The sequence below is a fragment of the Botryllus schlosseri genome, chromosome 6 (assembly GCF_051294905.1).
Source record: "Botryllus schlosseri isolate E-star chromosome 6, Bs_hap1, whole genome shotgun sequence".
NCBI classification, from domain to species: Eukaryota; Metazoa; Chordata; class Ascidiacea; order Stolidobranchia; family Styelidae; genus Botryllus; species Botryllus schlosseri.
Window position 1 is genome coordinate 12,672,620 of NC_137241.1, and position 24,776 is coordinate 12,697,395.

Genomic DNA, 24,776 nt, shown 5'->3' on the forward strand with positions numbered 1-24,776 from the left:
TTTCGTATGGCTTGACTTGACTCGAGTCACTTTGGAAAAATGACTTGACTTGACTTGACTCGGAGCTTCAAAAATGTGCATTGACTCGTGACTCGGAGCAAAATTTACGAGTCAATTTCAAGTCATTAAGTAAGCGGTGTCGAATGAATCACTGTATCTTGTGTACATTCGGATTGCTCCAGATGCGCCGGTGTAACTTGTGAGAACAACCAGTCATTCAATGATTGTACGTTACAAGGTTCCTCCATTGTTAGATGACAAATAAATTGACCGCAAAGTAGAAAATTAATCTAAATAGCTACGTGTCTCTGTTTCTTAGACGGCTCAATGCTTACGTTGCCCAGTGCTCACATTTACCAATCCTCTTGTATGATTTAAATCAAACGAATATATTTTGTGCGTTTATATTCTCACGGATGTGTAGATGGGTATGGCAGACTATTGTACCATATCAATTTGTTTTAACTTCTCGAAGCTTCGTATTAGGTCCTATATTTTGGCTGATAAGAACTGACTTTAGTATGTAGCTGTACAGTTACTCACGCACTTTATTAGCAGTTCTACGTGTGCGTGAGGGATACACCGTCTTGTTGCATGTATATTTAACTAGATATTCGTTATTTGACTAAGATAAATGATTATTTAATCTGTCTTTCACATAGCTAGCAAAATGTAATGACTTTGAATCATCACTCATACTTCGAAAATTCAATTTGACTTGAATTGTGACTTGACTTGAGTCACCTCCAAAAAACGAGTGACTTGACTTGACTCAGTCACCTTTGAAAATCGATTGACTTGACTTGACCCGAGTCAAAATCTGCAATGACTCGTGACTCGAAGGTAGTGACTTGATCCCAACACTGGTTGAGATATTTCTTCGCGCTGCGTGCGGTTTAGTGTAACATGTATTGATTTTATCATGGGGAGTTCGCCTATAAAGATAATTCGAAATTACGATATCACATAAAATTGATTAATTCCCTGTCAAACCCCGTGATCTGTCGATGAAAGTTGTACAAATACTGCAAATGTGGTCGTATCTTTTCTTCCAAACTACTGCACGTGATGATGGCTTGACATTAGTTGACGAGCCAACTTTTTCAGTAATAGAGCTCCAACAAAGATTTCGTTTAATTTTGTGTTGATTCTATTAACAATCTATTCAGATCAGGACGAAAAGATAGGAAGGTGTCGAAACGACTTGAAGTAGCTATTTGAAATCAGACACCACCTCTTGATAATTGTAAAGGTAGACAATCTCCTGTTCCCATGTGCCAACCAACCGAATGAATCGTTAATCACGCAGAAAACTCCCTCCAGGGTTAGTAGAAATATATTTGCAGTAAAGTTTCATCATAGCTCAAGGCAACGAATGGTTGAATTCAAGAACAGCAAAATACATTTGACTTTTCGCTCCTATTCCGTGAAAACAGCTCAAATATAGGAAAAAATGGAAAACCGTGCGGACATGTTAATTACTCAAAACTGATGAGCTTACGAAATTACATCAAGTTAACACGCTCCAAACGAATTGTTTTACAAGGTCCCTCAGTGCGTTCTTATTCACCATGACGCAACTAGTAGCTTAAAAATCACTCGGCAGTGCTTGGGAAACACCAGGACCTAAACAAAATGACACACCGGATATCAGATAACCCCTGCTCTCATGAACCAACCATAAAAATTGGGGTGATACTAAGCAGTACGACTCCACATTACAGAATCTCCAACTGGTCGTATTTCTACAATAAGTTTACAACATAAGCACCGAAAAGTTTGGACAAGTGTTTTGGGGAAACAGATTACGGGGATAACAAAAACAGAACTTCACCCCCAATTTCCGAATGACATGACCCGTCCCAAACCAAATAAAGCCATGTAAGAAAAGAAATAGAATATTGTATATCATTCGATTATGACATATCTCAAGATGCGTTGAATTTACAGCAAAACCCAGGAGGTCGGAACACCAAAGAAAGAGTATCCGCTCCTTCCACACCGGCATATAAAAGAAGACTATTCACTTCAAATAACAAAGCATGCAACATTGTGCAGTAAATTCCGACCAGAAAAGAATACTTCATGCATTGAGTATAGAAAGACAACAAAGTCATGATTAAAAACTCCTTATTACCCTCTAATTTCCTTCAACGACATCCAAATTTCACTGGAAATGTAATGACTGTTTGACATATAGAAACAAGATCGATATTACTGAAGGTAAGGACGAGAACAAAGAGTTCACATGGATATACAAAACTTGAAAAGCTACGGCAACTGAATATTACCGAATGAGTGAACGCATCAAGGACAGTAAACAAACAGAGAAGGGGATTTACTATCAAGTAGTCTCATAAAAATCGATGAGCATATAAAAAATAAAAGAACATCATGTGTAATAAAAGATATCAACCAGATGACACAAAGATTTGATCGTTGCGATTCATGCAATTTGGATAACTTGATTCAATAGCAATCATAAGCCTTTTTTGTCAAAATTCCATTGCAAACTTCAAGCACAATAAAACTACAAAGATTTCAGGCAGACATTTCCTATGCACCATGCACAAACCTACTTTAAATGTGTCATGAGCTCGTGGGATTACTCCGCAAAAATACCACGCAACAAATATGGCATTAACGCAAAACTTCAGAAAACCAGTGTGGAAACCGTCCTGATGTTGACCGATTCGTTGGTCACGCGAATATGCTGCTACTTGAACGAAAGCACCACGTATGTTGCTCATTGATGAAATAGCTATTACAGTGTCCCGTAGCAATGAAACTGATTGGTTCTAGATGTGGGGCGAATCCTGTCAAAGACAGTAGAAACGTTCCGTGCTGACACGTATTTGGGACGTTGCGACAGTGTTATCGGTTATCACATGAAAAGATAATAGAAAGTAACAATGCATCATCGCTGTGGCCACCTTGCGGCGTGGGACGCTCACCGATAGCCTGCCGTCCTAGAAAAAAGTCATTCAACCAAAGTTCAATCCCGCAAACGGACTAAAAAGACATCAGTGCCAAAAATTGGCTCGAAAGGTCATTAGTGCAAAAAATGCTGCCAAACAGCTCAAAAAGCACTTTGAGAATTGAGATTCATCTCCCACTTGGTGGGTTAAAATATCAAGTGGTGAGCTGCTGGCCTACGCTATCCAACTTGACACGCACAGACATTCTTGTATGTGTACTGTTGGTCGTAACTATGCCCTTTTTTTAGAAACAACAAGTTGGAACCACGCAATAATTCACTTCTTCATAATTACGACATCACACAGCCCCGACAGGCGATGAGGAGCAAAACTCTCACGGAAAAAGAAGCAAAACCGAGCAAAAGACAAAACAATTTTAAGCGAACTGATAAGCGACAACACTTGAAACGTGAGAGAACACGGGTCTTTACTAGAGCCCAACCGATTACCGGATCGCCGATAATATCGAGACGATATCGCACTGTGAAAGAAATATCAGCAATGGCCATTACAGGGAAAAAAATGTCAATTTTCGTCACGTCAGATTATGGTGGCAGGGAGCCAGAACTAAAATCTGCGACGCCTTAACTGGGAATATTGATATATTTAATATAACTTGCAGATTTCCAGATGCAGCTTTACTGGCCTATTTCATGTCCAGGCATCACAATGGCTGTAAAGCTGTCCGAATAAACACTGAAGTTTTCGAATCGCGCCTTAAGCTATTTGCAGAATATATCAGGGTAATCGGTGGAAATGCTAGTTGTCAGTTTTATCAGTATTGGCTTAAAAATCCGATGTCGGTCGAGCTCTAGTTTTTACACGGTCCTAACTACGTTTTTGTGATAGCAAATTCCGCATAGGTCCTTGAAATCAGAGCTATACGCACAATCTTCACCGGCCGCGCATGTTTCCAGAGACTTCTCAAAGACATTGCCGTCACACCATCGTGCGATATGGCCCGTGCACGCGCAAGTACTGAATAATCGTGCTGGGCCCGCCTTCGACGTACGGTTGCGGTATTTGACTCAACGGGCAGCCCTCGATAGACATGAGAGCCAATTTCTTGCATAAAGCCAGTTCAAACGGGAGTTCCTGCAAAGGGTTGTCGTTGAGGTACAGCTCCTCTAGTGCAGTCAGATGCCCTGTTAAACAGCATGTTTAGCGTTGGGAATTGAGTTATCACCACAGATAATTCACCACACATTACATTTATGCAATATACCATGATCGACATGTCATTGAACTTACCAACTTCGTCTGGCAGTGCTTGCAATTGATTCTCCCCCACGTATAGCACGGCCAAGCTGGACAGATGACCGAGGCCGCGTGGTAGGTACGTCAGGAGATTGCCTTGCAACATCAGCTTTTTCAGCTGTACAAAAAAAGGTCAAGCGTGTTACAAAGATGTAGCTTCCGGGATGCGTCATTTAGTTTGACACCTTCTATCGCAAGCAAATGCTAGTCTGGAGCATACCATCCAAAACGACAATTTAAGGGTACTCTATGCCAAAAGCACGTCGAGCCGAAGCAAAAAGTCTCGTATGTACCCAAGTAAGAAGTTTAAAAAGTAGATTCGGTAGAGGGGTACTAATAGTAGTCAATTTGAGTGGCTACTTACAAAATTAAAAGATGTTCGCCAACACAAAATGACTAATCACAACATAAATAGGCGCACGAAGACGGAGAGAACGCCTTTCGGATTGCATGGTTGTTGTGGGTGGTGTTGATGGTAACCCCACCGATTTACTAGGGTGGAGAGAGGCCACGATTATTTTTATTCCCGGTGGCTGGTTTCCAATTGAGCTACGATGACTGATGTCTATACCCAAGGTCACACTAAGTAATGAATTACTACAAAACTGATTCCGCTGATTATTCAGATAATCTATGTAAAATGACAGCGTCGGCGGGAGGAGCTATGCATTATTGATGATCGATTATTTTTAATGCTGAGCAGAATCTGGTTGGCCTACTTGAGTTATTCGATTATGAATCGAGTATCACTCGTTATGAATTCATAGGAGTATGACTATGTCACGTACTTTCATGCAACCACACAGCAGGTAGTCAAATGATCCCCTGACCACAGAAAGCAAATGTCAGATTTTGTCGGAACTGGCTTTAAAGCTTGATTTTCATATTCACACTGTGTGATTTGGAACTTGAATTCCTATTATTTTTCAATGACTTTGCCCAATTTCTACTACAGTATCACCCAGGGTTGTAACCAATTCACAAGCTTCCGAGACATAAGTCAGTCTAGTCTCACTTCCATATTTTTATCTCGAGTCAAGTCCGAGTCCAAGTTACCATGTTCACGGTTCCGTTTTCAGTTCAATCCGGTTCAACCCAGTTTTTGCAACTCTGCTCAAGTGATATGGAATGGCACGCATTCATAATATCGTAGTTTTCTTCAGTCTTAACAGTTTCTGGCCCTATTTCCGAAGTATCAGGACTGATAGACGAAATAACAATAATGCGGCGACTTCAATATTCTTTGAAGTTACAATGAAATGTCTGAAATGTCTGTCTTGTCGGTTTTAGTCTCGAGTCATATGACTTGGTTCGAGTCATGCACAAGGACTCGAGTACAAGTCGTGTCAATACACAAAATGACTCGAGTCGCCAAAAAATCGTGACTCAGTCATTACAACCCTGATTCCGACATGAAGCTGAGTACAAAAAGCATACCAAACTATCGCTCACCTGTTTTAAATGTTCGATTTCTGACGCGACAGACTCGAGCCTGTTCTCTTCCAGGTCCAGGACGCGAAGTTTCTGTAAATTCCCGATGCCGGGCGGTACTTTCTTCAACAAGTTATTGCTCACTATCAGCACCTGGGAAGAAGAATCAGCTGACTAACGAGACTGTGGAAAATGATGGAACATTTCACATGACAAGCACACGGGTAGCAGGCATAATACAGTCCATGTCAATAGACTACTGCTTTTCAGTCTGTGTGATGGAACGCACTTGTGCGGATGAAAGAAATTGCAGTACGGATGAGAAACGCGGTGTGGATGAGTGGTGGATGCAAATGGTACATCATTTTCACTCTTTTTGACGAGGTGTAATTCAAATGAACTTATTAGTACATTAAGTTCAGTGATCCTTAACATATATCGTTGCGATGCATTTATAAAAACTTGGATAATGAACACTTGATGGCTTTGGAGCAAGAAGTTGCCCCTAACACTTACTGGTATGAAATTGCCAGAGATATTCAGCAGCAACCGAGTCATCGATAAACCGGTCGCCTACTTGTTGGACTTTTCAATAAAAAAAGTGCTATCTGTCTTGATTTTACGTTTATAATTTCCAGTTGTGGTGTGCGGATGAAGAAATTTAATAAAATTGCGTATGGTTATCGTAAGGAGTGCTGGTAAAAACAGATCCTGTTCATTCCCTCTATCTGTTTTTTTTTTCAATAATTAATAACGGTGACGGCGGAACTGATCAATATAACTCGGTTTCGGACTACTCACAACATATTTTGGTGATTTTAGCGTTATTTAGGGCATTCTCTCAGCTCAGCTCTAGCGTATCTCAAACGTTACAGACCAAATAAAGATTAATTAAACCAATTTCGCGAGCCGCACACCATTCATAATTGTGACATATTAAAGCGTTGTATTTGGCAAGGCGGTTTCACAGCATAGTGCACACCCAGTACTGTATAAAAGATATCCTAATTGCTGATTAATTAAACTATTAATTAAATTACTACTTCTGACTAATTAAACTAGATGTTCTGTTCGTTTTCAAAAACTACATGTAAAAGTTGTTCGTATTGTTATGCATACATAAATAATTGGTATTTGTGAAAATTCCTCATAGAGGCGAGTGCATAGTGGAATATAGCACCCAACCCCCACTCAAAATGCTATCATCAGCTGTGCCGTACTGTGTAGTCATTATAATAAATTAATCATCACTTCCTTGGAAGCCGTGTTCCGAGCCCAATCAATAGCAAAATCATTAGCAGTGACATTTTCTCCAACGACATTTTGAGTAAAACCATTATTCAGCTTTACGTACACCCGAACGTCACAAGTCTCCAATTGCTCCAACTTTCAATCTCATGATTTATGATCACAGCGTTTCAGAATGCCTGCCCCAGTCCTGTGTGACTTGTCCGGCATTAAGCATCAAAGGATAAAAATATGCGCCTGACGCTGCTCCCTGCGGGTGTGTTTCGGCCTTTAGGGCTAACTTCAGGGTTTGGGCTAATTTTGCAGGAATTAAGTCACATACTATTGTTGCTGTATGGTCAAATGACGGGCAACCTCTTTTGCATACTTGCATTACTCAAGCTGTTATGATTGTACACTAATTCTACTTCTAAACAGTTTTAAAATTTTTCGCCAGAACTAGCCTAAAACACTTACTTTTTACTTACCGGTGAAAGGAAATCAGTAATTCTACTGTACTCGAGTAAGAATTAACCAAGTCAACTCTACTTCTGCTTAGGTACCAACGACGCCTTCTTTGACCCACTCTGTGAAAAACATCCTCGCCGTGAGAAAAAATAATTGGCGATTCATATTGATCGACTGATTGCTAGGCTCGATGAAATTCACAGCAAGCAGTCAATCTATATCATCTGGCATTACTGAAAGCAAAGTTTTCTGATCATTAGCCATGCGCTTGAAAGAAATTGTGGCGTCTCACAAGCTTTACAGAAACACTAATAGCAATAACTAGTAATGGGAACAATGATTAACGTACTCAAATCTAAATTGAGTATTATTTCCAACGATCCGAGTCGAGCAGTGAGAGAGAATTTTAACGAGTACTAAAATTATTCACTCCTTGCCACCAAGAGTTATTCAATCAACAAATTATCGTTTTATCACTAATTTCGACTGTGAAGCTTAATTGGTCGTATCACAGCATACGGACATGTAGTACACAGCTTCACACAATAGTGGAAATGATATATCTAATAATAACATATAGTCGATGCTTTATAAATTATACTATCATTATTATTATCTATGATATCATGAGCAACCCAAAGCATTGTCACAAAGTGCAATGAAATATAGTTGAAAAGTTACCAAACTATCCTTAACCTGATGTAGAATTATAATCTCATTAAAGGTACATTCATGCAGTCGTCACATCATAATGAGTTATAGGCCTACTCAAATACTAAACTTGAACTAATACTAGATTCTGAATCAAATCACTCAGGTACTCAATTTATCTCAGCCGTAGCGATAACTGGTCAGAGGCGGCCCATCCCCTCACCTCGAGTGACGATAAACTTCCAATGTCGTCGGGCAGCCTCGTAAGTTGGTTCGAAGCCAAACAAAGCTCTACCATACTGCTCCATGTGGCGACATCCAGTGGCAGAGACGTGAGCTGGTTGCTTCGCATCGAGAGCTTTGACAGTCGCTTGGCTCTCGAAAAAATGCCGAAAGGAATTTTGCTGACCTGAAATTCAGCGATGTGTTTTCAAATTGCCGACGCTGTGACTCTCTCAGGGCAGTTTAGGCTTGGGAGCCAGTAAAATTTCAAGACAAATTTTTCGGACTGGAAAACCTTCAAAAATTAAAATTCAAACACAATATAATTACGACAAATATATGCAACTGTTAAAAGCCACCAACTTGATCGTTGGTTTCTTTTAAAATAACTAAGACTTCGCTGTTTGCTAAACTATATCACACAGTCAAATGTGACAATTGTGAAACTGACGAATTTTTTTCAAAACGGATTACTTTACTGCTCATAAATGAGTCATAGACTATTTTTGAACAGTTTGGCACAGCACTAATAGTGCTCATTGTGACATTCGCTAAGTTCCAAGTAGACCATCAACCCGTTCCAGATTTTTAAATAAATTCAAAAGTCGACGGACGGGCGTCCAACTTCGTGCATTGTGTTACTGAGATATGTATGAAAGGGTCAGCTGAAAAGCTTCGGGAATAAATATGAATATTTTATTCAAATGTGTTATGCTGTTCTGTACTCCTAAGCGTCTCTTTAGATATGAAATTGTAAGATATGTAGAGGACAGGCAAGAAAGTTGACGCAGGTACGCAGACTGGTGGTTGAGAACCCCCCCGCCTTGCGGTAAAATCATTTCAGAACTAGGCCACACGCCTCATACTTACAGACGCTGGACCTTTTTGCGTTACTACTGAGGATATATCTTGCAAATTTGCAAGTAGTAGACTCCAACTTAACTGCTAAAAGAATGTGACCCCTCAACAAAACCTAATTTTTGTGAGTACAAATATACGGTATGGCATTAGTTCTACTGGAGTAGCTTGCTACTTCAGCCAACTCCGTAATTACATCACTATTTACCAGGGCAAGACCAAAGAAAGAAAGAATACGATCACTCCCCATCTTTTTCCAGAAGCACTGTACCTTGCATCAGACCGATCATTATGATGATTGATGGGAAATCACGATACTTGCACAACATTGACAGGTATATCAAGCATGAGAAAAGTTTCGTGGTTATGCAGAGATTAATCAGTATTCCCACAGGAACCAGAGGAACAACATTCTGCTTGCCATAACAGATCTAGCATGACGTGAACCCACCGCAAAATCAATTCATCATCGTTAAAGACCAGTGGCGCAATATTTCAGACGTCAGAAAAACCCCATTCCCATCACAAGAACTAATTCAGTGCTGACTCTGCAATACACTACTGTACTAACGCTATGTGGGACTATCAGGTTCGCAATCATCAAGAGTCAAATCCAGATGGTTTCCCCAAAGATACTTTTAGCAGTTCACCAGGGGTGGCAACTTTCGAATTTGCTAATTGTTATTCGGGAAACCAACGCAAAATCAGCAATGACACTACAAATAGGTAGGATCTTCGAATCGGTATATTTAGTTAACATGACAATTTCACACATAAATGGATGCAAACTTATCCCAAAACTACCTTCTACTTTTCAAAATCTAAACTGTAAAAACCAAGTAACTGCAAATCCAGCTAAATCCACAATCTACATTACCGACTGTCCAGAACTCTCATGAAAGTATTCAAATCAAACCCATTAATGGTACAAAATATGATCTTGTACTGTTCTGTACTGTTGGGTCAAACACCCAACTTGACATTAGGAGAAATTTATTTACTGCAAACTAATACTGTGTTAAGGGTTAGAGATATCACTTAATTACAACGGCTCACAAAACACATGTGTACAGATGCAGCACTTCATCTCCAAGCCATAATTGGAATTCTGTGGCATTTTTAGAACCCTGTTATTTGTGGCACACTACCATAAAGCATTCTAAATCAAATAATGGTTCGACCCAATGTGACATCAAAGCTCGTCATCAGCTGACGTAAAACTCCTTCCAGTTCCAGTTATATGACAGGTCATGCGAAAATGACCTTACTTCTTGCGTACAACCTGATTGACATGGCATATTTCTCTTCAACTGCAAATCACGAAGTATCATCAATCATTAGCACATAATAGCAACACAATTCTTACCAAAGGCGATTACTCAACGCCACATTACTGACTTAGTATTACAAGTAACTTTGTAGTTTACAAATTTGTCAAGTTTCAACCACAGATATTGAATTTCGATAGATACAATGTGCAGGCTGTATTCCTACCAAACCATTTCTAAATTAGGACTGTCTAGTTGAGTGATGTTATGAACCTGATGGATGTAATTCTGGAATGAAATTGATGACCACTTCACATCACCACATCACACATTCCATTTTTCATTCGATAGTTCATTGATATTATATTCATTTCAAGACAACTTGGAATTGCAACAAAATCAAAAGGGGCAGCATAGCAACAAACCCATCAAAGTCTGTTTTAAATGTAACAGAAACACCCAAAAATGAGGTATTGTGATCGATGACAAAGATTACAACATTGTCAAGTAATCGTAATCAATTAGGCCACATATGAAAAAACCAAAGTAATCGTAATCGATTAGGGCTATTCAACTTATTAGCTTACATACAGAATGTCTCTAACCTCAATGTGAGCGTGGAAATGCTTAAGATTCACTTTGTTGACAGTAAGTCTGTGATATTTAAATGTACCAAGCCATAGATACCACACTTATTTAGTCGGAGTTTATGATTTAAAATTTGTTTGCGAGCACAGGCCCATTTAGTTTGCTAGTTGCTACAAAAAGATTCTGAGGAAAACTTCATGAGAATTAGATGTCAAGTATAGAAATGGAATTGGCATTTTTGGTTCCCGAAATGCCAAAAATAACCATGTCGGCTAATATCCGATCGGTGTTCGCTTCACTTAGGTACTAACGCCACTAACAATGGAACAAAAATATTGCTGAATATTTTTGCTCATCCTTCATGTCATACCTCCAACTGAGTGGTGTTTGCAAAAGAGAAAAACAAAATACCTGATTGTGTTCCATGTTGAAAGTAACGAGACAGTGAAATTGAGCCGGGCCTCCAACAGGGTAGGCTTCGAACTTGTTACGGGCCAATGTTAAGCTCGATAACTTTACTAAACTACTCAGGAAACCCTGCGACAAAACAATAGTTAGCATTAGATGATTGATACAAATCAGGCTACAAACGTGAAAACTTAAACACACATAAACCACGGACAATATTTTGTTGATTGGCATATTAGGCAGCAATAACCGTATAGGAAGTTTCTACCATACATATGTTACTGACATACCGTACATCACGCCATTAATATGAAATATCATACAAAGATAAAAAAAAAAGTTTCTGTCATGTGCAGGCCTGTTTATTTTTGGATTTCTCCAAAAATAACAAAAATAGCTTAGTTTTGGATGTTTTCAAATTTTATTTTTGGAGAATCTCCAAAAATAAGAAATGAAGGTGTTTTTAGACCTAATACTACATAGAAAACTTCACCGAAAGTATGTTATTATCATGTATTCATGTTCTTCAACACATCGACATCATCAGTGATCTTGATCTAACTTTCTAATACTTTCGTCACAAAGTCTTTGGCCTGGAGAATGCCCTCCAAATAAAAATCAGTGGGTGACGCCCGGTAGAGACCTTTCTCCCAGTTGATTTTCGGGAAATCGGCTTCGACCGTCGCAGTTGTGGGAAACATCAAGCCATGTGGTTCCAAAGAACTGTCGCTCGTCAATAATGCGCTTGAAAGTGACGTCCATTTTGTATCGGACAGACATGGATTGGAATTGCTCTTCGATATTCTGTATCTACTCAGGTGTCCTCTTTGTTGGACAGCCCACCCCGGTGTTTGTCGATCAATTCACTGAGCTGCAAATAAAGTAGCTCACATATATGTATCACTCTTGTTTATATTATTAGCATCTAAAAGAGCGAGAAGTGTTTGTTCCGTCCTGCCTACGAGGTTGCACCACTTGGTGTGGTAGACAGGGCAGAACCCTTTCATTCTCGGCCACTTCAATTTTCTTTATGCCGTTGATGGGCCCTGCTATAAGGCTCCTGGCTGCCTCGAACGTGGATTGCTTCTCTTCTTCGTCGATATTATCGAGAAGATCGAGGACTGCACACTCTGATCCTCCACGAAATTGCGTGACTCAGTGAACTTGATAGTCCAGCACCCTAGGACCATAGGACCTTCCTTGCCGCGGGTGTCATTGTCCCAGTCCTCAGCTGAGCACCGAGCTCGAAGGCGTTCGACCAGGCGAGGGAGCTCATCCTGATGCTCCACGATCAGATGGCCAAGTCCATGAATCTTTGTGACGGTGGTGCTCAGCTCTGTGGCCATACGCTCGAGGACGATTAGTTGGATCCACTACTGCAGCGGAGGTGCACAGGCCGGACTTTTATCGTTTATAACCCCGAGGAGTTTGGTACGGTGTCTAGTCAACCAAGTGGTCATTTTCTTAGTTGACAACCAACATGTGTCTACAAACTTGGGGCACATACTTTTCTTTTCCTGGATCAAGTCCTGTTGCCGTTGGAGGTAGCCATTCAGTCCCATCATCGTGGGGACAAAGTTATTGTTGTAGAGGTGGCGGTATTCGGCCTGCGTCACAAGGTCCCGCCCGCACCACACTCGCACGATTTCATACCATGCCGCCTCTTTAACCCTTGTCGTGTCGCCTCTGATCCTTCCAGAGAGTGGAAGTGCCTACTTTTAGCGTTTCGGAGACCCCCTCCCGCATACACATGCTGTTTTTGTGTGTGTTTGTGAGTTTCCTGGCTGTTTCAATGGTATTTACACTGCTCTGACTCGTGCATTTCACTAAAAAACTTGAAAAAACATCATCCAAAAAAAGCTTATTTTTGGATGTTTTCAAATCTTATTTTTGGAGAATCTCCAAAAATAAAACCCAATATCCAAAAATAAACAGGCCTGGTCATGTGTCATCACAGTAGTTGGCACACATTTTAGATAAGGATTTGTCAAAATATTGAATTCTAACACCAGAACTAGAACTGGCAAATAGTTCAAAATATAAATCCAGAATAACCGAAGAAATGACACATACGGAGGTCCACCAGAACGTAGAATTGACAGAGAAACTTCAACCTAACGTAATATAGTAGGGAACAGCAGGCTGGAAAGACTGGTGCGACTGACCAGCACTGCTGTAAAGTTGTATCTACTCGATTGTACGGTACGTAAAAAGGTACAACAACAAATTTCCATGTTTCATTCATACTTACATCAGGTAGAGACGGAATATTATTATTTTCAAGGTTCAATTCGTCAAGTTCCACGCATTGCTGAAGGGAACTGGGAAGCGCTTCGAGTTGATTGTATTTCAAACCAATTCTAGTAAGCTTCGTCATGTTACCTAAAAAGATACGCATTAAAAATCTCAGATTAAGTTGACATGACAACACAATGAACGATCAAATATAAATCTGAATACTCCTGACCATGACAAACAAGTTTTTAACAAGAATCACGGTAGACTTTCGCTGATATGGCTTCAGAAGACTTGATGAAATACAACGTGGTGTGGTTAAAGATCTGATCTGGTATATACCTTTTGTATTACAGGTCTACCTTTGTTTTCTCAAAACGGTGAGGTCCCATTTTCATTATCCAAGATTTGTTCAGTTTTCAAAAGCACTGGCCTTTGATTTATCCGATATCTGCGAGTCATCACAGCACTATTGCCAAATTCATGTCAATACTTGCTTTTTCTTTTCGTTGCAACAAATGCAACAGCCTTTCCACGGAGTCATGATAAATAATTTCACCAATAGGCTATGTGGCAACACTTGACGCATTACCTGTCCATGAATACTGGCATTTCAAAAGGGATGAGTTGAGAATGAATCATTCTGACTAGCCTAAACTACTTTAAATTCCACTTTGATCACAAAATTTACAAAGGAGAAGACATACGGTTTACATTTTCAGCACGATGGAACCAGGAACATTAGGATTGGATTACACAGATAGTCATTGTCTCAATTAATCGTCTCCTTTGTTCAATGCCTAAAAATTACCCAGAGTCATCTAAATGATTACGTTTTGTACCTTACCACTATCATGAATAGGATTTATTTATTCATAATTGGAAGGTGATTATCAAAAGAGTGGACTGCTTATTCGTTGGTGGTGGATGTAAGACAGCCAAAATAAGTAGCATTACGTCGGCCAATAAATCTAGTGCTAATGTTTCAAGAAAAGCAATCTCATCTGAATCGAAATTTAGAAATAGCATTTACCTATAACGCAATGAAAATTACTAAAATACATTAACATACCACACAAGTTGGTTCTAGTAACACCAAACCTTGACGCAGGAGCACTCAATCACACTGCCCTCTGCTTACCAAAGCACAAAGTTATTATAAGGAATGATGCAAGGTTGAGTATGGTAGATCCAATGATATCTAGGTAGGATGACCAGCAGGCAAAGAATTTATCACGACATACTATAATCAACTGATATTCTTGAAGTATGAAAGGCAGTAAATGGCATCATATTTCACAATGATGACAAATTTTGAATAAACCAAACAGAATTGGCTTATATATGACCTGACAATGTTGTCACAACACTACCTTGTTAAGTAGTGATTCGTTTTCCAGGTTAATGAATTGTGAGCATTAGTAGGTCAAGTGAGAATTTGGCTATGATGATAGTCACAAGAAATTGAGGTTACCAAATTTGATGCTGCTGGAAAATTTATAATTCAATCTGCATATATATCAGGTAGTCATACACAAATATGGCAGAGTGAAATTATTTCTGTAGCATAAACACATAATCCAGCGTCATGATTTGTTTACAATACTTGTTCAAAAAGTGAGTTCTAGACAAGCTGTTATACATGCGTATGCGTATAGGCCTCTGTAGCCGAATAGTGACAGGTGGTTGTCACGAGAACAGCATGATTTGCTGCTGACTGTTCAGTGTCCATTACTCTGTTTCAAATTCAGATTTAAAATTCCCACTGTAGTTTTAGGTTACATTCCTATCTAATACCGAATACTGTGCAAGCATATTTTCTGTACCACCATCACTGCCGTGTGTTATGTATTTTGGTTGGATGAAAATAAAGACTCTCTCTCTCTCTCTCTGGTATGTTGTTAGGTGTGGCACTGTCTGGATTCCAGACTAATTCATTTGCATATATAGTGTAGCAGGCCTACTATACTATACTACTCCAGCAAAATGGTGGACTATCAAAAGACCCAATAATATATCAATATTTTGGTTGTAGTATTATTATACATGCGATGTCACAATATTTTCCAGTAAGAGATGTACAAAATGAAACAACTTCAGTAATAATTCGGAAATATCATTCACATTGGAGTAAAATCAAAACATTTCATGGGCCATTGACAGTTAAGTATGGCCAGTGCATTGAACAGTTGATTGGTAGATTTAACAATTTATGTTGCGCCATACACAAATCTATATATTGAAAATTTTACGAATCTGTCCCATAGAATTTAGATGGCGCAGCAAGAGGTGAAACAATGTCAACATACATCTGGTATTCGACAGAATGATGACACTTCCGTAGCTCTGTGCAGAGATTTGCATTGAAATTAAACTGACTAACGATAGGATATGCGGCCAAAACACCAACACCACAATGCACTTACCTAATGACTCGGGCAAAGTAATGAGCCTGTTATGTTGCAAATCTAACGCAGTCACCAGGCAGCAATTCCCCAATTCCGATGGAATGGTTTCCAATTCGTTATACGACAAATCGATGGTGGCCAGTTTTGTTAAATGTCCTGAAGACCAGAAAGAGTTGCAGGGTTGAATATAAGAAGGATTGGCGAATGAATAAAAACAAGACTTCACAACGTTGCCGAAGTACTCCAATCAATATAGCAGCAATACCTACCGAACAGCATAAATTGCTACATTTGTAATAGCCTTGTTTCCCATTTAGCAAAAAGTTTGTTGAATAGGCTATATACCATATGACATTAACCAGGTAATTTCAACATTGCTATTCTTCAAAAATGTCTGTTTCGCCGAGAAACGAATTTAGAACTTCTTGCAACTTCATGGAACGAAAAGTTTTTTGCAGTTTTGATACTTTCTTCCTACCTCGATTTGTCGTACCAGGGCATCCAAAATATATAGCACAAGGCTGCGAATATTCACAGAAACAAGACTTCTATGATCAGGCCCAGAGTGCAGCCACAAAGCGCGATAAAGTGATTATGGTGAGGCAGAAAGTATACCATAATGTTTGATGAAATGTATTTGGCATTATTTTCCTTGTTGCCACTAATAGATATAGATATGAACTTTCGGAGACTTTTATGCAGCTCTGACTTCATAATGAGTTGTGCTCGAATACGTGACTCGTTATTCGACTCCGAGTTGAATTAGTCAGGTATACGATTTTGGCTAGCCCCGCTCGCCAGGGGTAATTGTCAGCAACTAGTACAGAATTGGAAAGAACATTGCATATATCCATTCCAATTCAATTCTCTACTAGTTGCTGATGATAACCCCTTGACGGGTTCATTTCAATATGAATATACTATTCAATTTTATTTGTGATGGAATAGAGGTCAATGGAGCTTCTTCTGGTTCTACGCTGAGACGCGCAACGGAATGAGAGAAAGGAGTCATATCAACAGGTAGGCTACATCGGGCGTTCGATTCCTACCTATTTCGGGCGGAATAGAGTGGATCTTGTTCTCGCGCAGAATGAGTTGCGTCAGTCGCGACAAATTACGGATCTCTGGCTCGATCGTGGTGACTTTATTGAAACGTAGATACAGCTTCTGCAGAGATTTCAACTTGTACACGACGGCGGGAATCTCTCGCAGCTTGTTGTGCCTGCGAATCAAACATTGAAACGGTGACATCGCAATTAGAGTCTGACTGAATAATTGATGTTCCATTGTTGGACATGGCCATTGGCCAATATCCATTCTTGTGGAACGTCTGATATCAACTTGATATCAGTGGTGGTCCATACCGAAGTACTCCTACCTTTTCTGAATCTTCGAGTAGGTTTTTTTTCCTACTTATACTACTTAGTGAAGTATTTATGTTTTCAGACTAATCCCACATCTGCTTCAGTTTTTGGGCAAAACCACGTGCTTATCCCGTGTGTATTTTAAGAGCTGCTTGGAGTTACACAACTTCAATGTACAATTGAACAGTATATTCGTATTGAAATGTACCCGAATATTTTCGCTGACACTCATCAGGGGTGATTGTCAGCAGCTAGGAGAGAATTGAAAAGTACATTGTATATTAATAATCGTATCGCAAAATATGACGTCGCCGGCATGAAATTTCGAAAGAGAGCGTTTAATGTACTATTTTAGATGGTACACAAACGCCTTCTGTAGGCACAGGCTTGGTTGGCGCATTTTGATACTTTGTATTTTGTAAAGCAGAGAGTAGTTTTGGAATAGGCCTATACTTGCATTGCTTTCATTGGTTAAATCGTCAAGAAAACTGCGTGGAAGCGGCCAAAGCGCCCCTGTATCACGGTAACTGAATATATTGTCGCGGTGGATAGCTTACGTTCAATTGAAAAAAAACTTTAGATACATTTTTCAAATTGACAGAAAATTGTATTTTTGAAAAATTTTCATATTTTTTCAGGCATATGTCGGGCATGTTTATGTTTGTCTGTCACATAGTTTCAAAGTTAACCATGGCCAAGATATGGTGGAAAGAAAATTAAAACTTTACATAATGTTAATTTTCTCAGAATGTGTGAAATGGACATGAGCTAATTTGATCCCACGGCGAAGACATGTCGAAAATAGCACCTATGTTGCTTCATTGGTCATTTTATGCTAGTTGCAAAGATGCTCCCCGCAATTTCCAAAAACTGGCCATTAGCACTTTTTGAAACCACATGATTCCTTTGCAGATCTTCATTTTCTACTTTAAATAGTTTTAGCATATCTTTAAAATGGTTACTTTTACTTGTAATTGAGTGGAGATTTACCATATTACTTCTACTCGTAGGTAGGCCTACATAAGAAGATATGCTGATTAGTTTGACCATTTAAAAATAAATTGTTGGAGGATGCAGTAAACTCAAGCAGGTTCAAGCTTGATCACTGCATCTGCATTGTCCCTTGAGATTCGACCAATACTACATATACCACCACCACCACATGACTTATCCACACATACGATTATCGATCATGGAACAAAAATGAAATGGTCATAGCACTACAGTTCAGAAAATGCTACACGCAACCAGCTCATATAGTTATCATAATGTCCTACTCAATCAACCAAAATAGTTTCATCATTAAGACTTTGATAACAATAAAGAAACTAGAATATAAAAGTCACTCACAATTCTTGTAAATTAACTATGTGTTCAGTGCTTACCTCAAATCGAGCATTTCCAGCGCTTGCAAGCTGCTTAACGAGTCAGGTAAATTAGTGAGATGATTTTCATGAATGGCCAGCGTTCTGAGCCGTGTGAGGCAACCCAATTCTTCGGGAACTCGCACCAGCTTATTTTTGTATAAAAACAGTTCGGTTAACTGGCTCAAGTCCTTGACGTGAGTTGATAGTGTGACTAATTCAGATTTGCTCAAATCCAGCCGCGTCCCTTTGTCCTCTTTGCACTTGCTGATCTTTTTCTCTACTTCCTGTAATAATATTTAACCTCATCAAAAAATGAATGGGTAGTAGCCTACATAATAAGCATTGATATGGTAGGCACACTATACTATTGATAACCTTCATGTAGTGCTGCAGCTAATAATTCAAACACATACTTAAATGGGAGACAAAGATTTATTGAAATGTCTGGTAGAAGTATCTACATTGAAGATAGAGAGTAGATGCCTTGATTCCTTGTTTTCCAAAGTCATATCCTGATCAGCGAAATACTGAATCAATGTAATTGGTACAGATGTAAAGATACCTACAGTTTTCAGCTGACAAATCTACAACTTCATTCAGTCAAAGTGACTAGGGAATCGATTTCTTTCTGATGGTACAAAGGTAACTTATTAGTGTTTCCCTATTCATGAATGGTGCTGGAATACCTCATACCTCACCATTCCCTCTGACTTGCAAATATAAAGTTGCATACTGACAGTAGGGCCATGCATGATTATTGGTGATCGTGATGTCACTATCAAAATCAATGCATCATTAAGATGATAGTTCTTCATGGATAGAATTTAAACTCATGTAAGAAAGTGTTTTGGAGAACAGATTGCAAAATCGACAGTTTTTAAAGTAAAGACTAATAAAGATTGTAGTGAATGTCAGGTCATTACATCCAACAATAGAAAGCAGATAACATTTGCTTATTAGCCCATAATCCACAATCAAAGATCCGTAATTATGTGCATCTGTGTCTGAAATTGACTTTAAACAAACCTCACGAGCTTTATCAATAGTAGGATTTAATGAGAACTGCCGTTCAACCTGTGCATAAACGCGGGGTCGACTTCAACACACCTGTATACATAAGCTCCATGAATTCATTTAGAAAATTGAACAAGAAATCAAATACAATTCAAATGAGATTGACAAGCACGGGCGAAAAATCAATAAATCCTAATAACCTGAGTAATTGCTTTGACTTTCTTTTTGTCTTTGTGCTTATCTCGGTTAGACTTGATTCCCTCGATCTTGACCGACTTTTTCCGGTACACTTCCTTGCCCCCTCCTTGATCAGAGTTATTTCCATGGCCTGGAAGCTTCGGTATCAGCGGAAACGAACCAGACTTGGAGCTGGCCGAAGCAGTCTACAATGATGAAAAGGAACTGGCATCAGTCATTCAACAGCCAAACTCATGTCTACAAGTCTTCATCTTACCATGCATGAGCCGCCGATCATATTCCTAAAACTCGGATTTATCATTCATCTATTACAAAAGTTGTTTTCTTGTTATCTGACAGTTAGAATAAAATCACTTTCACCTGATTACTCAGACAATCTACTTGTAAACACTGTTCTTTTAAGTAGCAGTTACGGGACAAACTGGCCCCGTGGGCAATTATTTCCAAGTAGATGAGATCATTTTATTTATTACATATTATATGACACAGAATTACTGTTCAAGTGGAGACACACGACTGCAGATAGTCTAACAAAGCTTTACAAAGTCAGTATCCAAATACAATCCTCAGTAAGGTAGTGTACTATAAAATATTTCTAATATTTAAACAGACCAGTCCGGGCCTACCCAAATGAATAAATCTGGACAGCTGTTTGCTAATGCCATGCACATGCAGGGTGTTTTATTAAACAAAACATTTATGGCAATGTTTTTCAAGTTTTTGGTTATCAAATCTGCATCATGTGCAATTCTTGCGGACCCAGGGGATTCAGTTAACGTCATTGCGCCTGCGCCTACAAACATTCCTAATCTAGGAGTATAGCATAGCTATAGGTCACAATTAAGTGTGGTGGACAATTCAAGTCATATATATTTAAAGCCACATCCAATTGCACAAGACTACATTGTTATTTTTCACAGTTTCAGAGACATCAAATCAGTAAATGACTTCATCACAGTAATTTTTATTTTGAACAATGACTTAATTCTAGATCAAGCTCAAATCGTGGGTGACATGTTTTGTTAAATTGGAACACTGTGTCAACACTTTCCAGGTGTGATAAAATATGACACAGCTGTTGATAGGGAACTGTGGTGATCGCTAAAGTATGCTACTTTATTTGAATGCAAGTATAAAAATGTCTGATTTTGTGTTCAATACAAATATGGTATTCGATTTGATGTATTCCAACATATTTTCATCCGCACAACTGGCAGCTTGATGTATAATCCAACAGAAGGGATTGTTTACCTTACAAGTGTATATGTGTATCAGTGTATGCACAGTTGTACAATGTAGGCTACATGTACACATTGTACAGTAGTACACTGATCATGACTAGTTGGGTTCTATGTAAATGTGATTGTACTTGATAAAGCTGTTCGAAACAACGGAATCCAGTTACATATTGGCTTTTTAAATTGTTATCCTAAGATATGATGGATATATAAGACATAACAGGGAACAGCGACATGTGTATTGATTATCGCCGACCACAGAAAACAAATGTCCGATTTTGCTGGAACTCGCTTAAGCTGGATTTTCTGATTGAAATTTTTGCTCTGGAAGTATCTCTAGATTTTCTGATTATTATTTATTGACTTTGCCCGATTTCTAGTACAGTATCAACTTAGTCAGAGAAGCATCACTTGAAGATGCCAACACCGCCCAAGTCAATGGTAATATGTGTGTGTGGATTCTGCCAAATCCAACCCTCATATCCATTCTAATATTATGAAGTTTCTAAATCAGGGGTGTGTACTACAGCTATCTTGATCTACCGGTAGATCACACACCTTTTCAAGACAGACCAGGCAGCAGTAATATGTAACATAGAGCAAAAAGTACAACCCAAACTAACACTATAAAATTGATGTTGACCTTTTTTCATATTAGTCAGCAGGTCAGTATATCAGCATCCCTGTTTCAAAATTCTGAAACAATCATAGTCTGATATCTCGGAAGCAAAGGATTAGTCAAAAGAAACTGAGAGACATAGGCCAACATCGACTCAGTGACTAATTTACCATTCCCAAACCTAAACGGTATACATTATCGGGATGCTAACACCAAAGGAATGGATGTTCATGTCTGGATTGAATTTTACATTTCCTGATCATGTATTATAGAATAGCAACACAGGATGCCAATATCAAAGGGTAGAAATCTGAAGCGAATGTCTTATGCTATGAATGGCATGTTATATTCCAGAGGGATGAAAAAGTTGGATCGTTAGACAGATATTGCAGACTGCTAACTCTTGGACTCGCAGAGTGATACAAGCCTCGTTATCATATTGCTAAACACACTTATGAATATGATATTAATTATAACCATACGCTTATAATTTCAAAGTTACGAGTGTTCAGGCAATCAGGCATGACCTCAAGATTGCTAGATACCATATTCCAAACACTAACAATAAATAAATGATATCGACTTCTTGTATGAGCATGCAAATTTAGTGTTACCTTGCTCAGATATTGGGAAAGCAAGCACTTTTCACAATAACATTAAATTTACTACCACGGCCGAGGTGATGAAATTGAAGTCGCTATACATATATTCAACTGATGATAACAAAGAATTGTTAGGATATCCTGACTATTGTACTATACCGTACCTCAATCAGATTGGCAATGTTATTAAAAAGAAGTCATCTTAATCTAACTCCACTTCTGTCCTTGAAAATTTTAGGCTCAGGTGAGCAATACAATATGACAACACGGCTTATCTATGTCAGATATCAGATGTTTCAAAACTAGAGCAAATATCACATGATAAAAATAATCCAAAGGATGACATCAGAATAGCAGTTGTGTCTGTGACTGTGACACTACACAATATCACTTGATCACCACAAGGTAGGTTCCCTGATAGTAGTAGATTAGTAAATTATATCACAGTTATGATGGAAATATCATAGGCTAAAAAGTCCCACTGTACCAGGGCTGTATATTCAATGATTTAACAGCTGTATAATGATCTCTCATTAAGTAGTTCTGCAGATAATATTATAATGAATAAATTGCTGACAGTTTGTATAGGCTTAAGCCTACTAGCATAGATCAAATTCAATGCTTTTTGTCCTTGTTGCGTCCATTATGTCAATTGATGCATTGAGCCACTATACAGCTTGACTATTTCTCTAATATATCATTTGACATGTCTAATTGTGGAAATTCAAAGAAAAAAGTCTGTGAAATATACTTGTGGAATACATAAGACCTACTAAGCAATAATCTCTTTTCCATATCGAGGCAAAATGAATTGACCAATAAGACAGTTGCCATATCGTAATCAGTTTTTTTAGAATCGTATTGCATTTTCCCTATACGTTTTGTCTTGAGCAGTTGAATATAATAAAAATCCGCTACTTACGATTGGTAAGATATGTTTAATAGCTAACCAAATAAGCGAAGCAATGATATCCATTGAGTACATCTTTTAAGCCTGTAGACAGGATAAGTTCTAGGCTACTGTACGACACTTGCCTGGTCCTCTTTCATTCTTGCGTTTAGGCGAGGGCTTTCGGATTCAGAAGCTGCACATTCTGATTTCCTGTCAACCGTTTTATCCCCGTCCTTTTCAGCTCGATCCATAATGAGATGTTATCCCATATCCATCCATATCAAGAGGTATTGAAGTATTCCAGCCTAAAATTTCCTCGCAGCCTTTCCAGTTTCCACTACACTGCAGAAGCAATCCGTAGCCGATCGTGAATTCCAGGCGACGGGAAGACAGCGGTGGGGTTGTATGAGTTCTCCGACACAGCAGAACGAGTCACGAGTGACATCTACGGGTCGCAATTTTCGTCTTTACGCAGGCCGGTGGCCGATGGCGTTGCTGACTTTCTGTTGACCAGTTTTTTTTTAAACCTTTCGTACGTATTAGACCCCTAGTTGTTGGGTGGTTACGTGGACCCCGAAGCTCGGAATTTAGGAAGGTTATTAGTAAAAATTTTCATGACATCCGCCAAGTCCTTATGATGATATTGCCATCTGGCCTACTTTTTTGCCTGAAAACCTACCTGGTGACAAAAAAGTGATCACGTTCGTTTGTGACAAATGATGAGAGCTGCAAATAAGTATTATAAGGGACAATGCCGTTTTATATAGGCCCAGTTGTAGTATCAACATTGTGACCCAAGCTTGGTTCGCAGACTCAATCAATCAATCAATCAATCAATCAATCAATCAATCAATCAATCAATCAATCAATCAATCAATCAATCAATCAATCAATCAATCAATCAATCAATCAATCAATCAATCAATCAATCAATCAATCAATCAATCACGTTTATTAATATTTTCATCGTTTCAAAACATCACAAGACTGCGATACACAATGAAAAGATAGGAAGGTGTCGAAACAACTTGGAGTAGCCTTTAAGATCAGACACCCACCTTAGCCTAGGCCAGGGGTTCTCAAAGGGTGGGCCATGGCCCACTGGTGGGCCACAAGAGCATTTGAGGTGGGCCACAGAGCTATTTGGAAATTTTTACAAATAATATAAGTTTAGTAATATTTGTTGTGTTTATCGCTCAAAAATAAATTCATATTAGTTGATTATACGTAGGCTACATTAAGCTTTTCATCCGACTCTGATGAGACGTAGTGGTACGTATGAAGTCAGCATTTCAAGTCGAAAATGGGAGGCAGAAACGGCGACTTTTTCCCAAGGTTGTAATGACTCGAGTCATGACTCGACTCGAGTCACGATTTTCAGATGACTCGACTCGACTCGAGTCATTTTCTCAAAATACGGAAATGACTCGACTCGACTCGAGTCAATCTGTGTATTGACTCGACTTGGACTCGAGTCATTGAG

General features: G+C 38.9%; 1 protein-coding gene across 1 annotated transcript; it reads right to left on the bottom strand.

The window, feature by feature from the left end:
* Positions 1-1,320: 1,320 nt before the first annotated feature.
* LOC145440299 (uncharacterized) lies at positions 1,321-23,697 on the bottom strand. The gene is made up of 11 exons (XM_080317867.1): positions 23,437-23,697; positions 19,945-20,127; positions 18,749-19,014; positions 17,049-17,221; positions 16,018-16,155; positions 13,608-13,738; positions 11,360-11,485; positions 8,236-8,421; positions 5,688-5,819; positions 4,230-4,353; positions 1,321-4,123 (listed from the first exon to the last, which is right to left on the bottom strand). The coding sequence occupies exons 1-11, from the start codon at positions 23,542-23,544 to the stop codon at positions 3,918-3,920; spliced, it is 1,773 nt and encodes a 590-aa protein (XP_080173993.1). The 5' UTR covers positions 23,545-23,697; the 3' UTR covers positions 1,321-3,917.
* Positions 23,698-24,776: the final 1,079 nt, after the last annotated feature.

What these genes read in the sequence shown, in the direction of transcription:
- LOC145440299 (XM_080317867.1), bottom strand. Translation starts at nt 23,544, where the DNA reads ATGGATCGAGCTGAAAAGGACGGGGATAAAACGGTTGACAGGAAATCA. An exon ending in AAGTCAAAGCAATTACTCAG is followed by an intron (nt 19,015 to 19,944) that starts GTTATTAGGATT and finishes ATATTATTACAG; the next exon opens with GAAGTAGAGAAAAAGATCAG. An exon ending in CTGGAAATGCTCGATTTGAG is followed by an intron (nt 17,222 to 18,748) that starts GTAAGCACTGAA and finishes TTTGATTCGCAG; the next exon opens with GCACAACAAGCTGCGAGAGA.